Source organism: Molothrus aeneus, chromosome 8, assembly GCF_037042795.1.
Source record: "Molothrus aeneus isolate 106 chromosome 8, BPBGC_Maene_1.0, whole genome shotgun sequence".
NCBI lineage: Eukaryota > Metazoa > Chordata > Aves > Passeriformes > Icteridae > Molothrus > Molothrus aeneus.
The window spans coordinates 3479552-3496148 of NC_089653.1; the positions used below are offsets into that span (position 1 = coordinate 3479552).

General features: G+C 50.8%; 2 protein-coding genes across 2 annotated transcripts; one reads left to right on the forward strand and one right to left on the reverse strand.

Annotated features, from left to right (window-relative positions):
- Positions 1-2243: 2243 nt before the first annotated feature.
- On the forward strand, positions 2244-5849 carry LOC136559608 (C-type lectin domain family 2 member D2-like). The gene is made up of 6 exons (XM_066554914.1): positions 2244-2274; positions 3716-4108; positions 4309-4407; positions 4510-4691; positions 4893-4993; positions 5084-5849. Exons 1-6 carry the CDS (start codon positions 2244-2246, stop codon positions 5196-5198), a joined length of 921 nt encoding a protein of 306 aa, XP_066411011.1. The 3' UTR covers positions 5199-5849.
- Positions 5850-7454: 1605 nt separating this feature from the next.
- On the reverse strand, positions 7455-16590 carry LOC136559303 (protein ecdysoneless homolog). Its single transcript, XM_066554404.1, has 13 exons — positions 16401-16590; positions 15559-15676; positions 15114-15201; positions 13964-14142; positions 13091-13286; positions 12077-12205; positions 11805-11930; positions 10956-11041; positions 10096-10202; positions 9502-9679; positions 8992-9059; positions 8688-8914; positions 7455-8169 (listed from the first exon to the last, which is right to left on the reverse strand). The coding sequence occupies exons 1-13, from the start codon at positions 16588-16590 to the stop codon at positions 7957-7959; spliced, it is 1905 nt and encodes a 634-aa protein (XP_066410501.1). The 3' UTR covers positions 7455-7956.
- Positions 16591-16597: the final 7 nt, after the last annotated feature.

Here is a 16597-nt window from a genome sequence, read left to right on the forward strand (position 1 = left end):
GTTGTTTCTAATTAATGGCCAATCACAGCCCAGCTGGCTCAGACAGAGAGTCCAAGACAGAGCCTTTGTTATCATTTCTTCCTTTTCTATTCTTAGCCAGCCTTCTGATGAAACCTTTTCTTCTATTCTTTTAGTATAGTTTTAATGTAATATAGATCATAAAATAATAAATCAGCCTTCTGAAACATGGAGTCAGATCCGTGTTTCTCTTCCCTCAACATAAGACCCCTGTGAACACTGTCACATTAAAATACAGAAAAAACCTTTTACCAAGAGTAACTAAACAAGAACATAAAGGTAAATAAAAAAATATAGTAGCAGTTATTCGTTTTACTTATATTTACAACACAAATATACCTATATATCAACCAAAACCAAATGTTTAAGTTACCCTGAGTCAACAAGTTCAAACACCAAATATTTAACCCATTTCAGCCCAAACAATCCCTTTACAACCTATTTAATCACTACACTGATACCAACCCAAAAATAACCAACTCCAAACCCTGACAGCTCTGAGGGTACAGTCACCAACCAAACAAATCCTGTACCCAATTATATCACTGAACCCCCAATCTTCTTAAAACACCCTTTAAACCTCAACAATTAAACACTCTGAATTCTTTAACAACCAGATTTTGTACTAAGTTTCAGTATCAAAGAAATCTACAGTTAATATTACTCCTCATCATCCTAAATCGAAAACCTCAAGCTTTTAGTACAATTATAGCACTCCTCTGCCCCCTAAAAATGAAACTATTATTCTTAACAAATTCCCACAGAAATTGCAAAAAAAAAAAACTAACTCATGGATAAAAATACAACCTAGCAAAACGTTCCCTCAAAAATTAAAAATAGCCCACATAACATTAAACAACTCACTATAATAACACCTAATATTAAAAAAAAATTAAAAACCGTAAAAACGTCAACCCATCATTATTAAAAAAACCTGCAATAACAATTTTAAACCCGACAAAACGAGTTACATTAAATTTCTTTTTACCACAACTCACCTTTACTATAACATTAAAACAATAAAACCAGGGTATTAATTGGACAAAACAAATCAATACTACTTAATTTATAACAATATAATAACAAATATTAGTACTATTAAACATACAGCCTTGCAAAACAAAACCACCATCAATTTTCTCTTACTAGGACATCAACTTAATAACAAAAGAAATTAAAAATAATATTACATAAACTTATTGAAAATCCATCCACAAACAACTTCAAAAACGAAAAAAATTAACAAACCAAATTAAAATAAATATTAAATCCTACTTTTAAAATTATTTTAAAATAAAACACAACCTTCACACCTTATCTAAAAAAACTTTACAAATTAAATTTCCACATATTAATTATTATAATACCAGTACTTATATACTTCACTCTACAAAACAACAAAAAAATAAGATCTCAAAAAAGTTTCTAGTTGTTTGTTTGCTTTGTTGTACACGCTGGTAAAGAACTGTTCTTCTATTCTAATGTCTTTGCCTGAGAGCCCCATAATTTCAGAATTCCGAGGCAAGGGGTTTACATTTTCCATTGCCAGGGAGGCTCCTGCCTTCCTTAGCAGATCCCTGTCTTGACCCAATACAGCCCCAGAACATCCCTCTGTGCCACTGTGTGGGGAGTAGGGAGGGAGGGAATCGGGGATAAAGTGAAGCCAGGAAGGAGAGAGCAGCGAGGGGAAGGTGCAATTTTAGGTTTTGGCAGCCTACTCATTCCCTTGCTCTGATTTGTTTGACAGTCAATTCTATTAATTTCCCCAGTTCTGCTATACCCATGATGGGTGAGAGATCTCTGGCTGCCTTTCCTGAGAGCCCCGAGCCTTTCCTGCTGTGTTCTGTTGTCTGCCCAGGGGCAGGAGCAGAGGCACAGAGCGCTTTTGCTGGCCCCGGGCACCTGGCCTGACCCAGCCCAGCCCGAGAATCCCTGCGGGAATTCCCTGTTGAGAGCCCCAGGAGCGGCTGCCCCGGGGCTGAGCTTCTACTCCACCCACAACAGAGCGGGGGCTCTCCCGTACCGCGGGGTTTCACAGACAGGACCGACCGGGTACGGCTCATCTCGCCTGATCGCCCCGCTCGCTCCGCCCCTCTCCTCGCTGCGATTGGCTGCTTCGGAAAACGTCACGCGCTCGGTGAGTGGGCCGGGAATAGCGCAGTGGCTCAACGTGGTGGCCACGTGTCATTCCGCCGCGTTCGGGTCACTCTGCAGCGGCCGTGGCGATGGCGGAGCTCGGAGGCGGCTCCAGCCCAGGTGGGAGCCGCGGTCGGTGCTGCCCCAGCTCGGGGCTCGCTGCGGGCGGAGGGGCCGCGCTGAGGGCCGGGGGGTTCTGGCGAGTTCCTGGTGGCGGCTTCCCCCGTGTCCCCCCTGCGCTGGGATCGCCGAGGGAGCGGCTGCCCGCGCTCTCCTCCTTGCCCGGATGGCCGGCATGGAGCCGGTGCCGCGGCAGCGCTGGCTCATCCCGGCTGCTCTCGCTGGCACGGAGGCGGCTGCTCCGTGCCCGGCACCGTTCCCGCCCGTGCGGCACCGGGCTCGGGGCCGCTGCTCGGGGGGGAGGTGTCCGTGCCCGGCTCGGGGCTGGCACGGGATGAACTTGAACGGGCCTCAGAGCCCAAAGCGCTGCAGGCGCCGAGTGCGGGCACAAAGCGCCGCATCCTGCCTGCTCCGGGGCCGAGGCTGCTCGGCGCTGCTCTTTCTGTAAAACAAGGTTCACCTTCCTGGTAAAATTTGTAAGTTTAATAAAAAGACAGTAGGCGACAGAAGTAAGGCGATGGGTTAAAAACGGGCCGGGTGCTTCGCTTTCAGCCGAGAGCACAGTTATCTTTGGGGATACCCCTCTAACAGTTTTTTCTTTATATCAGCTTGTTGCATGTTCATAGACCCTTATGCATATTGGTATTCTTCCATTAACTAGTTGACGCATTCCAGGACCTATTTTGCATGTGCTCTTGAGTTTGCATGTTTAGAGCATGCTTGTTCCTTCGCTGGGGTTTCGGTCTGTTCTTTTTGTCATTTCCAATTTGGGCCTTGGTGCATACTTTCTTCAGATGGCAGACGCTGATAGTTGGCATATCAATAGCAGGGGCCTCATTACATGTTCACTGGATGTTATCCCGACCAAACAGACAGTTCACTCATCACCATATCACCTACCACTACTACAATGTCTATGTTTTTGTTAATAGCAGAAATAGAGGTAAAGTTATTTTAACATTACACAAATAGCATTCAGCTTAATATTTGCGAAAAGCCAACAATATAATATATAACATCTGTGTGCGAGGACCCGCTCCGTGTCCACAGGCAGGGAGCCGCAGCGGCCGTGCCGGCGCTCGGTGTGCCCGGGCTCCGAGGCGCCGGGGCAGGGAATGCGGGGCACAATGGTGAGCAGCCCGGGGCTGCTGCTTCTTGCCCCTCGGCAGGGGCGGGCTCCGAGCCGCAGCTGCCCCGGGCCAGCAGCAGGCGGCAGCTCGCAGGCGCTGTCAGCGCCCGGCCCGGCTCGGAGCTGGGCTGCAGCGGCTGCAGAGCCACAGGGGCCGGGGCTGCGGGCACCGAGAGCTCCCGGAGGCTGCGCTTGTCTCCGCAGCTGCTGCCGCACCTCTGGGCAGCGGGGACAGCGCAGCCACAGCTGGCACCGCCCTCCTGAGCCCCCAGGGCCGGCACCAGCAGTGACCTCTCACCGTGTCTCTTTCAGGGTGCCATCAGCGCGGCTGTGAAGCTGTTCCCGAGGCCGAGCTCCCAAAGGATCTGCCAGCAGCACTCCTGATGTGTCAGGAGCAAGATGCTGTTGGTTCCAGGCAGAGAGATGCCGGCTGTGAGCAGGAGGAGAGTGAACTCTGCTCCATTCGTGGAGTTGCAAATGAGCCCCAGCATCCCCAGCAGGGACCAGCAGCCGCGGTTCCACACCTGCCTGGGGCGCAAGAAGCTACCTGGCATCAGCAGGGGGATGCCACTTGTGAGCGTGCAGTGGGTGCAGATGTGGAGAATGGATTCTGCACCAGTGATGGGAGTGTGAGGGAGCCCCTGGCTCCCCAGGGCACATCAGCAACCAAGAATGAACACAAAAGGAACCTCAGAAGATTCCTGGGTGAGTGCAGGGCCACCCCTGTGGTCTCTAGGGGTGACACAGCTGTGTCCCTGCCTGTGGCCAGGCTCTTGGCTCTCTGGCTGCCAGCTGAGTGAGGCCCACACTGGCTCAGGGCTCCCTGCTCTGCTCCCTGGCCATGGGCTGAGCAGATTGCAGGCCCGGCTCTGCTTCTGGCAGCCAGCAGCTCTTTCCTGCTGCAGGTGAATGGATCAGGGGCCATCCCGAGGGCACGGCGGTGCTGATTCTGCTGCTCCTGGTGCTGGTGCTGGCTTTGGGGGTGGCCTTGGCTGTGCTGGCAGGTAAGGGAGGGGCAGCAGCCTGGGCCCAGCCCCTCGGAGCACAGCGGGCTCCCTGCTCCCTGCACAGGGCAATCCTCAGAGCTTCTCCTCTTCCCCCTGCAGCACCACAGGTTCCAGTCACAGCTGTGACTCCTCTGTCACTTCTGGGCTGTCCCTTTGACTGGGTTGGGTACATGGGGGTCTGCTACTACTTCTCCAGGGATTACAGCACCTGGGAGCAGGGTCAGGAACGGTGCTCCGAGCTCGGGGCCTCCCTGGCCATTGCCAAGGATGAGGAGGCCATGGTGAGTGAGGGGCTGCGGGCGGTGTGGGGTGGCTGAGGGCAGCCTGGGGGTGCTCCTGGGCCGGGCTCGGTGCTCGTAGGGCCGGGGCTGCAGCCCTGGGCCGGGGCCTTGCAGGGAAGGAGCCCCGGCGTGCGGGGGGGAGCCCCGGGCCCGTGTCCCCCCGAGGGGCCGGGGCAGCTCCCACTCCTCTCTCCTGGGCAGGATTTGCTCTTCCGCCTCTGTGGGAACGTCGATTTCTGGCTCGGGCTGCGCAGACGGGGCGAGCGCCTGCACTGGGGGGACGGCAGCAGCTACAGCTCCCGGTGAGTGCCGGGGAGCCGGGCAGGGCCTGGGGGCACAGGGGCACAAGGGCTGCCCCTGGCAGCCAGCGCTGCCTCTGCTCCTCCCTGCAGGGTTCCTGTCCTCGGCAATTCCCAGTGTGTGTACCTGGCTGAGAAGAGATTCAGGAGTGACAACTGCTCCAATGAGCGGCCGTATCTCTGCAGCAAGGCCCCAGCTCCCCTGTAACAGGGGCTGCAGAAAGGACCTTCTCCACACTGGGCAGTGCCAGCTTCACCTCTGAGCCCAGCACAGCGCTGTCCTTCCTCAGCTGCACCCTGTGCCTTGCACTTCCTCTCAGGGTCACCTCAGCGCCTCTTCATGCCCAGTGCCAATGCTGGGCTGGGGCTGCAAAGGAAAAGTCTCTGCAATCCATCCTGCCACCGCTGCTGCCTGCAGTGAGTGCATTGCCCTCATGACACAACAAGCTCCAATGGGAAATCCAAATCGCCATGGGCTCTTGGAAATCATCTTAATATGGCCAGAATGGGAGACTTTTGGACTGTCCTTGGAAAAGGCAGAAGAACCGCTGACACGTGCTGAGGGGGAATCTCACTTTCGGCATCAGGCACCTTACTGTGGAGAAGGGTCTGATGTCTGTCTCTCTGTCTGTCTGTGGTGAAGGATCTGACTGTCCTCCTGTGGGAGGAATCCTTGGCTGGAGGGAGAAGTAGTGACATGACCTGACTGTAAACCCATCCCTCTGTGCCACTGCGTGGGGAGGAGAGAGGGAGGGAAATGGGGACAAAGTGAAGCCCAGGAAGGAGAGAACAGTGTGGAGAAGATGCATTTTTAGCTTTTGTTGTACATCTCATGGCCTTTGATTAGTTTGATAATAAATGCAATTAAATGTAATCTCCCCACTCCAGGCCTGTTCTGCCCATGATGGGTGAGAGATCTCTGGCTGCCTTTCTTGAGAGCCCCGAGCCTTTCCTGCTGTGTTCTGTTGCGTGCCCAGGGGCAGGAGCAGAGGCACAGAGCGCTTTTGCTGGCCCCGGGCACCTGGCCTGGCCCAGCCCAGCCCGAGAATCCCTGCCACCCTTCCCTGCACCATTACCCGGCCCCACGGCGGCTCCGGCTCCGCGGGCAGGCGGCTCCAGGAGTTCAGAGAGGGCAAAATGGGAGCGAGGGAGAGGAGGCAGCTGGTGCCAGTGGGTGAAATGGCTTTGCTGGAGCTGGCAGGGAGAGGAGGAGGAGGGAGAAAGTGGTGCCAAGTAAAGGGGAGAGAAAGAGGGACAAGGTGCTGGGGATGGCCATGGGGTAGGTGGGCATTTCACTTTCCAGCTCTGTGCGAGGAAAGGAAAATCTGTTAAATCCAACCAAGAAAAGAGGGAGAAATAGCAGGTGGTGGAAATCTCTGACAGTTGGGATTCATTTGATCTGCCTGAAGTGCAAAAGCCAACAGTCTCCAAGCACCACCAGCGCTGTGATGGGCCTGGCCCTGCCCCTCCCCTGGCTGCAGCAGCCGCCTGTTGGGACAGGCCCTGTTCTCTAAAAGAGCTGCACTCAGGGACCATTGGGGCAGTGCTGGGTAAAAAGTGAGGAATGGGAAAGGGTGGGAAGCGTGAAGGGAATAAAACAGAATGGTATAAAAACAAATGGTAACAGAACTGCACCAGGAATGGCCACGGATCACTGTCACTAAGAGCTGCACTGAGGGACGGCCACCTCAGCTTAGGAGCTCTCCTCATGCACTAAGGGAGTCCTTCCATCTAATTTGACCTTTTCTATAGCACAGGCACTCACACAGCAGTTAAATGCAATCATTCATGTTCTTCAACTCAATTTTTTTAAAGTATCTAAACTTGATCTAGCTACTCATCAGTGGAGAATTTTATGTATTTTCAGTGTAAATTCCTTCCCTGGTCAAACACCAACCCCTCCCAAGGTTCAAGTACCTCTGTTTTCCACCACTAACTGCTCATTATCCTTGTCTCAATTAAAAAACCTCTGTTAACCCCATTTTTCCACCACAAATTTGTCTGAGTCTCTCACCTCTCAGCAGTCCAAATTCCTTGAAATTCAGCAGAACCTTCTTCACACTTGCCAGCTCTTGCTGTCCATCTCTAATCCCTGTCCAACCTGCCAGTGCTCTCCCTGAACTGCTGCCAAAGTAAATTACACAACATCAGTGGAGGAAAATTCATTAATTGCTGAATGAAAAGGAAATAAAGAGAAATTAAGAAGCTGATTTGGACCCAGCAGGACTGAACTGCTGGTGTCTGTGTATCAAGAATTTCTATGTATTTTATTTCAAATTTATCTTGTTGAAACTAAAGCTGTCATATTTAAAATAGATTTTTCATTCCACACTAAAGCAACATGCTGCATGCCTTCCAGCCACATTTTCACTGAAAAAAAACCCAAAACTGTTCAGCCTGAGCTCACATAAAGCTACTGATACTGCACTGAGGAAGTTATACACACCTTCAAAAAATTCAGTAATCAAGTTGTATTTTTGTTTTTATTGAAATAAAATTTAAAAATACTTTGGCCAATATTTACACATTTGATCCAATCACTCTTCCTGCAATGTGGTATTTCCCCACCTCCCCCAAAGGCAGCAGCATTTTCAGAACAAGAACTGCTCCCCAGATTTTGAACCCACTCAGCAATGGGTAAAAGGACATTTTAGAAATGTGGCAAATTGGATGACTGAATGGAAAAATGGAAGACAGGTGTTGTAAAAAAAGAAAACCTCATTTGAGTCATGCATTCAAAATCGTTTTTCAGTTTCTGAAAATGCGTTAGCACTAAGAAAATCTCATTTCCATCCAAGACAGTGTGCAAACAGAAGCTTTTGCAGGTAAATTCCCTCTGCTGAAGTGACACATAATGAACAGAATGCTCTAAATTGAAACCTTTGGCCTCTTCTTCCACATCCTGCTGTGTGTCTGTGCTTCACCTCCCCAGCAGCCACCTCCTGTCCAAAGCCTCTCCTGCCTTCTCAGCTGCCAGTGAGCTCTGTGCTCTCAGGTAAATTCAGCCCCAGGCTCTGTAAAATGTTCGAGGTGGGTCCTGCCAGGCCAGCCTGGGCACTGTAGGACTCGAGCAGGTTTGCCACCAGGTTCATGTCCACATCCAGGGCTGCCAGCTCAGCAGCCTCAGCTCCACAACCAGGGCCAGCACTCTCACATGGGGCTGCTCCAACAGAACTTGCCTGCAGAGAGTACCAAGAGAAAGCTTTATCAAATTGCAGGAGCAGATTTAAGGGGAAAAAAAGGGGAAATCACAGGAGAAAAGAAACAACAATTGTGCAGCCAACAAAGTCCAGTACACTCCTGAGTCCTGACAGGCAGGAATTCAGACAGCAAATGCTCATGCCAGCTGAAAATCACCACTGTCCATTACCCAGACTAGGTTCCAAGAGAAGGACACAAAGTGTTGCTGAGTCCTGCCTCAGCTTCCTGTGGGAGAAAACTACTACAGGAACTCAAAGTGAAGCTGCAGCTGCTTGCCCTACTACTAAAAACAGGGAAATGGAACTAAGCCTTGGAAAAGATGGGCAAATTCCAAGCTTAGGTAAGCTTCAGTTCATAAAAAACGTATCATGGTGCAGGTCCAGCACACTTGGCTTGCACGTGGGAAGGTTCCAATCCCATTGCTCAGAATGGCCACTTGCAGCACATTCCCTGCTTGCACATTTCTGCTGCAGATCAGAGCTCAAGGCACACTCACCCCTCTCTTGTGGCTGCTGAAGCTTTTCCCAACGTTGGTCTGTGCCAGCTCACGGTCCATGTCCCTCATGTACGCCTTGAGACTGCCCACGAGCTCCTCAGGAGACACCTTCTGCTCCTGCCTTTCATTCCCAGCATCCAGCTCTTCATCATCCTCGTCTGAGAAACCCAACTCCTCCTCCTCCTCCTCCTCCAGATCATCAGAATCCAGCTCCTCCGAGTCTGCCCCTGGACATGATTTTGGGTCAGTACAAGTGCAAAGAAATCAGTGCTGGGATTTGTTTCAAATAAAGAAGCAATCTCACCTAAAATTCTGTCCAGGGCTTTTGTAAAAGAATCCACGTCAAAGGTAACTTGGGACTCATCAGATGACCTGAAATATAAAAGGATTTTTAAGGAAATGAAGCTTCTATGCCTGCCAAAGCCTGATACAGGCACAAGCCATATTGATTTCTCTCAAGTCAGGACTGAAGTTGGACATTTGAATTTTAAAGTCCTCAGAAGTTTGAAGCCTGTATGCATTAGACATCAAACAGTGAGTGGAAGAATTCTTGGCATAAAGGAGAAAAATTGAGAAGACCACAAAATCCAACTGAGGGACAGAGAGCAGCTCAGCTTGCAGCACTTGAAGCTGCACCAGTGCCAGAGTGGCACCAAGCTGATTTAAAGCAAGTACATGTTCAGTGCTCTGGCTTTGCTTCAGGCCTGCTCAGCACAGCACCTTCAATCTCTGATTCTCTGCATCACAGAACCAGCCACAGGGCTGCAGCAGAGTGCAACATTCCACACCAGACCCAAACTGCAAGTGCCACTACCATGGCAGTTCTGCTCCTTCGTGCGTGGAGACTTTGGACACAAAAGCCTTCATGCCCTCAGCAACTGCTCCCAAGTCATAGCTTTGCTCTTCCTCATTTGTGGAAGGAAGGGACTCATTTCTTGTCTCCTTCAGCATCTGATCCAGAGCACCTGGTGTAATATCCAGCCAGCTGTCATCTGAAAGAACACAGCACAGATCTGTGACTCTGCACAAGCTGCTGGCCCACAGGCCCAACCCAGCTGACTGACAGGACTGCAGCCATCCTGCAGCTCAGTGCTGCACTTCAGCTTTTGTGCTGGTCCTGGGTCACACACAGCAAAGGCAGACAGAGGCTGAGAAGAACTGAGTGGAGATTTCTTGTCACTACTTAAAAACTCTGCTTTGCAGAGCTCAAGCTAAGAGAGACCATTCCAGTCACTGAGAAGCCTTGGCCACTAAGTGGAGGAAGAAAGGCTTACTCTGAACTGGGAGAGCCAATCCAGTGTTTAGCCTTAAGGAAGGCTGGATTTGCTCTCCCTTCACAGCTGCCAGCATTGCCCCTCTCCCCCCACAAATAATCATCTAATAGGAACAATCCCCCCAGCCAGCTCACCATCCTCTGCAGGAAGACAAGCTGCTTCTCTCTCAAATTCCTTCAGATCTATGGGTGTTGTCTGTAGCAGTGTCAGGATTTCATCACCTGGGCTCACTTCATCACAGCTAGAAGAAAAGAAATCAATTTACTGAAATGGGTTCAATGGGATCACATGCTCTGCATTTAGGTTTTCACTCAAATTCTTCTTTTCTCCTTCTGTGCAAACACATCCAAAAGGGAAATGAATCTGGGCAAGTACCAGAGCACTACCCAGAGCATTGGCCAAAACAGGACACAGTCAGTCCCTGCAACTCCCAGCTGATGGCTCCAAAGCCCATTGGTCGTGGCTCTTTTCCTTTACTTTTAATTTGCCTTGGCAAATATTAAGATTACCAGATCCCAAACAGCACAGACTGGAAACTCAAAAAACTAACAGTCAAGATATTATGGGCTGGCAAAGCCTCAGATATTTCTGTAGTGGTTTAGTTTTTGGATTTGATCTTCCAGAGAAATCCACAGCCAGCTCCTTGAGCAAAGGAGACAGATGACCCTGTGTTCGTTATTCACTGGGACTGCCTTTCAATGAAACTTTTCTACACTTTCTACAGTCAACCAAGCAAATAATGCTTTGCAGTCACCACTTGGAATCCACTTGGAAGAGCTCAGCATTTCACAAAACCAAGATAAAAGAGTTACTCAAGCCAGAACTTCTCCCAGTGGAGTATTCCAGAGCAATTAGTACTTGTATGTCCTGGCCACAGCTCCCATGTTAAATGTGCAGTGGAGAAAAGGGTTCAGGTGTTTGTAACAAGGATTTCAAAGGTCACTTACAGGATTTGTAGGGTCTATGACACTCATGAATTTCAAGCAGCTCTCACCTTTCTGGCACAGCAACAGATTGCTGGAAGTGATCTTCTGCCATGTGCAACAGTTCCAGGTACTTGGCTGATCCTTCCATTTCTCCCTATGGAATGCAAGTCACAGGCATGAACCCAAACAATTCTCCCTCCCCTTCCTCTTCACAGCCAGGCTTCCTCAGGATGACTGTTGGTCACACAGAAATGCTGAGAGAACCAAAACAACTAAAACCTCTTGGCCACGCACACTTGGAACTCAATACAGCAAAGGGACATTCCTGTATTTCAAGTATATTAAAGGATATTAACCTAAGAATCTCAATAGTGTTGTTCAATTTTATTACCTTCAAGTAAGTACTCAATTTATGTCCCATTTATTAACTTCAGAGAAGTAGTCAAAGGCATCTTTTAAAAAAAACCCACAGAACCTCACCAACACCCCCAGAACTCACAGAAACCACACACACTTAAAAATTACACTTGCACGGGCCCAGATAGGTCATTGGTGTTATGTATGGATCTTGAAGAATATTGAATTCTAGAGGGGTGGAAATGAAATGCAAACCTGTGAAATCAGTTACACCTCACACAATCACATATGGTGGTTTTCCTCACTCAAGTGTATTTCTCCCCTTGCTTTAGATGAATGAATCAATCCCCACATCTCGCTTTTTCCTTTTCAATTTCCAAAATAAATTACTTTCAAAGGGGAACAAACAGCACAGGTCCCCTTTAAAGATATTCATTCATTTCACACAGAGATAAGGATTCAAGCTCTGGCCCCACTGCAACTCCTCACACAAGTTCAAGGGTTAAAATGTATTTTCCCAGGAATGTTTAAAGGCCACAGACACTGAAATAATCACAGACCTTGAAATAATCCTTCTCCTTCAAGCTCCTGAGGAATCTCTCCCACAGAGGACCGCTTAACACGTTTCTCTTGGCATCAGGAGCCACTTTACTGCTCTTGGAGCACAACATTTCAAAGCCATGAGCCTGCAGATAAAAGATGCAACAACAAGAGGTTCTCAAGGTGTGACAGACTTTGCTCACATTTTCCTGCACAAGCAGGCAACGTCCAGACAAGGACCCATTCCCTGGACATGCATGAAGCAAGTCCAAAATGCAGCAGAAATCATTACCAGCTTCATGCCCAGCTCGTAGGCTCTGTACTGAGGATGAGATGGGGCGGGCAGGGTGTACCCACTGCGTCTGTCGGGAACAAACTGCTGCTGCACCAGCTGTGCATACAAACACCGAGTGAAAGTCACCTGAAACAGGCAGAGCAGAAACAAACACTCCCTGCAGCAGCGGGACTCTGCTGGGGACAGCCATCCAACTCCCTCCAGGCTCACCAGAGGGGCTTTGAAGGCACCCCTAGTACAGGCAGTACCTGAGACTGCATGCAAAATATATCCTAGATAGATTTTTCTGAGAAATTGCTTTGCAGGCTTTACAAAGTTTGTCCCAAATTGAAATACCCAAGTAAATACGAACTTTTGTCAGTCTAAATACATAAGGAAAAATCCTCAGTATTTTGTATGCACATTTACTAGGTGTATTTTCAATTAAAATGAAACTTGTTTAAAAGATTTCAGCAACAGTTTCCAAGTCCACAATTTGACTCTAAAGCTTATTTTCAGGCGTCTTGTGGTACAACTCTGTAACAAAGTGAATCAGATACAACAGTGCTTGGACAGTGCTCATAAAACACTTCATAAAAGCTTTCCCAGAGCTCTGAGAGTACAGCTGAATAGGTGAAATGATGGGAGTGAACCACTGGTGAGGGGCAACTCCTCCCGTTGGCTGGCAGGGCTGTCAAACTGCTCTGATCACACAAGGAGATCGATTTACTCAGCAGGCGCTTCAGCAGAGGAACTGTTATCACAACCTCTGGTTTCAGAAACAATTCTCTCATGAGCAGCCCCCTGAAAGTCCAGCCACATCGATCCAGAGCAGTTATTAATGGAATGACCTGGAAATTCATCCCTCTAACTTGTATTTTTCAGTTGAATCTCTGGGTTTATACACTGGCCGCAGAACCCTTGTCATTTAAGGGAATGAGGTGACCAGGCTTGAGGAGAGCACTCACCGCGGCCATCGCAGGCTTTAGAGGAGCACACAGCAGGGCCATCAGAGGCTCTGAGAGCACTTACCAGGGCCATCACTCGCTGCTCGGCAGGGAAGGTTCTGAAAGGGCGCCGGCAGGCCGCCAGATCGCCCGGCTCCCGCAGGTAGAAGGCCTGGACGGCCGCAGCCACCAGGGACGGGCGCAGCCTCAGCACGGCCGCGATCCCGGCCGGGAGGAAGCAGCGGGCTCGGTGCAGCGAGGCCTGGATCTTCTCGGGATACCTGAACGGCAACAGAGCGAAGGGAGGGCACTGCGAGTTAACCACTCCTTCTTTAGCACGAGGCCCCTTTCCCTTCAGTATTTACTGGGATCGTGGGTCAGAAGATTATTCTGGAGTTAAAACTTGGCCAATCTAATGCCTAGAATGGCTGTTTCTATCATACATGCTTATATAAATGTACACGGCTCATAAAATTCAATCCCCCACGTGGGTAAGATGAGTCCCTGTGGACTTAACCAACATACCCAGCTATCCAGTATTCTTTGCCATATTTGCTGTCAAATCCTTGCAAAAACTAAAGCACAGGGCTGAGCACAGCTGTGACAAGCTGAAGCTCTGGCAATTCTGCTGGTTCTACATTTTAGATCAAATCCTCTTTTTCCTCGTGCACAGGGCTCCTAAAAGATCACAGAACTTTCAGATCTTTCAGTCTAAGGAGGATGTGAAGGAAGAGTAACTTTTGTCATTGTCAGGGCTGGAATTACAGCAGTGAAGCAGTTTGAGATCCCCAGACCACAGCCTACAGGACACTGATCCCCCTCTTTCCAGGAAAAACCTCCAGCTGCTGGTTTCTGAAAAGGAACCAACTTGATCCCATCTGCTGGGGAAACGTTTAAAGCCCTGGGACACAGAACCAAAGCCCAGAGCTGCAGAGGACCCAAATGCAGCCCCACGTACCCATGGATGCGTTTATTCAGCGCAGCTCTGATGGGCTCTGCAGCCAGGAGCTCCTCGCGGCGCGCGGATAACAGAGCCAGCGCCTGGGGCACCGTGGGACAGGGAGCAGAGAGGGCCCAGCTCTGCTCCCAAGGCTCCCCCGGAGGAATGATGTGCAGCTCTCCTTTGTAAAAGAACACCTGGCAGGCAGGAAGGCTCTCATCACACAGGGCAAGAGCACTCACACACACACACAGCCATGGAACATTTCATTTCATATCCAAATGCATCTGGTTGAACACTGACAGTATAAAGGACAAATAGAGAACCAATGCAGGAAGCAGCACAGCTTTTCTAAAAAGCTTATTTGAGATGCCAGAGACCACGACCCAACCAGGAAAAATCCCTATTTTAACTGCAACAAATATCATCAAATACATCTTGTTTCCTTAACCACAATAATTGTTACACGTTTCTCTTCAACTAGAGAAGTGCTTCAGGAGAACCAGGATAGCCTGACTGCTTCAGAGCACCACAGGCATTAAACAACAGCATTTCAGCTGCCACATGCGACCTCTGCTGGTTCCTGATCCTAAGAAAAGCCCTGAATGCAACGTTCTCAACTCCCTCACTCTGTTCCCTCGAACAAAAGGAAGTATGAGCCTGATACTCCAGGTACACACTTGCAATCCATTTGGGTGATGTGTTGCAGCCCTTTTAACAATCTTGGAGTAGGGGAAAAATAATTGAACAATATTTTTGCTAATGACCAAATTAATGATCTCCATTTTAATCCACTGCCATCAGCAACCATCCATATCCAGGTGCAGGTGTCTGCTCATTATTTCACCTGGACCAGACAAAGCCTGTGTCCTTACAGAGACAGCAACACTCCAGCCCTGAGCATTCCCTACTCTGAGGGCAGCAAATCCTCTGCCCTAAACACTCCACAATGTGGTAAAAAACAAAAAAGTGCAAGTGGTTCTAGCAGAGCTAGAAAGTTCAGGTGGCTACAGGAGTGCTCCTGAAGGGAGCAACAGTCAGGGACAGCCAGCACTCTGGATTTTCAGAGGCAGCCACACCACATGGCAAGAAGTACAAGAGAAAACTCTAGCTGCTACATGAAAGGCCACTGGGTCCCCCTTGCCAACTGTACACAAGCTCTACTCACCCTGTTTTCACTGTTCTCAGGATTCAGCCACTTGGGCAGAAAATCAGCTGCTTCTATCAAGAGAAACTCTCCATCGTTGTCATCAATACTGGCCAAGGAGAAATTAGAAATTTAGCAGGAAAAGCTTTGCAGAGCACAACAACACACTTCTGAATCCACGTCTGCTGGGATTTTTTTAAAATATTCATAAACCCATAGAAAGGCTTAGGTTAGAAGGGACCTTAAAGATCAGTACCTGGTTCCAACACCCTGGCCACAGCCAGGCACACCTTCCACTAGCCCGGGCTGCTCCAAGCCCCATCCCACCTGCCCTTGGACATTTCCAAGGTGTATGGGATGGGGAAACACCTCCAAGGATGGGCAATGGTAAGACAGGACCTTCAGAGCACAGGCACTGCCCCTCGGCAGCCCTCGCACAAAAGCAGCTCAGCAGCACCCGCCTTACCTGGCTGCCAGCCCCGGGAACTCCCTGGTGATCTCCCGGAGCAGGTACACAATGAACCACTCATCCTCCACGTTATCCCCGAACACCGTGGTGCCGCCCAAGTGCGCCGGGATCTCGCCTGCACGGGGCAGAGAGAGGAGAGGCGGCTCAGCAACGCCATGCCAGGAACAGATTGTCCACACAGGCTGCGGAGTCTCCCTCACTGCGGATATCCCAGACCCTGCTGACAGAATCTTGTGTCCTGTGCTCGGGGACGGCCCTGCTGCAGCAGGGAGGGGGCACCAGATGCCTCACTGGGTTACCCCGTGCTGTGACACCGAGAGGCTGGGAAGCCGCCGGCTCCCCCTCACACACTCCCGGCTCCCCCTCACACGCTCTCGGTTCGAGCCCGCCGGGTCCCCCTCACACGCTGTCGGGTCCCCCTCACACGCTCCTGGTTTCAGGCCGCCGGGTTCCCCTCACACCCCCGGCCACCGGGACATCCTCACACGGCCCAGCTCCCCCTCACACGCTGCCGGTTCCCGGCCGCCGGATTACCCTCAAAAGATCCCCGTTCCCGGCCGCCAGGTGTCCCTCACACTCTCCTGGTCCCCCCTCACACGATCCCGGTTCCCGGGCGCCGGATCCCCTTTAAATGATCCCCCGCCGGTTCCCTCTCAGACGCTCCTCGAGTCCGGCTACCGAGTTCCCCTCACACCCCCCAGTCCCCGCTCATACGCCCTCGGGTCCCGGCCGCCGGGTCCCCCTCACACGCTCCCGGTTCCCGGCCGCCGTGTCCCCCTCCCAGTCCCCCCGCTCCGGGCGCTCCTCCCGCCGTGCCTCCCGGCCCGCTCCCGGCTCACCGCGGCCCGGCACGTAGCGCAGGCGGAACGGCTGCCGCTGCCACACGTACGAGGCCAGGAGCGGGGCGAAGCGCACCAGGGCCAGCTCAGCGCAGCGCCGCAGCAGCGCCTCGCCGCCCGGGCCCGCCGCCGCGAACAGGCGGTAGCGCACCGCGTCCTCGGGCAGCGCCGGCCGCCGCAGCGCCTCCATCGCGCCG

What these genes read in the sequence shown, in the direction of transcription:
- LOC136559608 (XM_066554914.1), top strand. Translation starts at nt 2,244, where the DNA reads ATGGCGGAGCTCGGAGGCGGCTCCAGCCCAG. An exon ending in GGCCTTGGCTGTGCTGGCAG is followed by an intron (nt 4,408 to 4,509) that starts GTAAGGGAGGGG and finishes TTCCCCCTGCAG; the next exon opens with CACCACAGGTTCCAGTCACA. An exon ending in CCAAGGATGAGGAGGCCATG is followed by an intron (nt 4,692 to 4,892) that starts GTGAGTGAGGGG and finishes TCTCCTGGGCAG; the next exon opens with GATTTGCTCTTCCGCCTCTG.
- LOC136559303 (XM_066554404.1), bottom strand. Translation starts at nt 16,590, where the DNA reads ATGGAGGCGCTGCGGCGGCCGGCGCTGCCCGAGGACGCGGTGCGCTAC. An exon ending in CTGAGAACAGTGAAAACAGG is followed by an intron (nt 14,143 to 15,113) that starts GTGAGTAGAGCT and finishes CCTGCCTGCCAG; the next exon opens with GTGTTCTTTTACAAAGGAGA. An exon ending in TCTGTTGCTGTGCCAGAAAG is followed by an intron (nt 10,203 to 10,955) that starts GTGAGAGCTGCT and finishes CTTTTCTTCTAG; the next exon opens with CTGTGATGAAGTGAGCCCAG.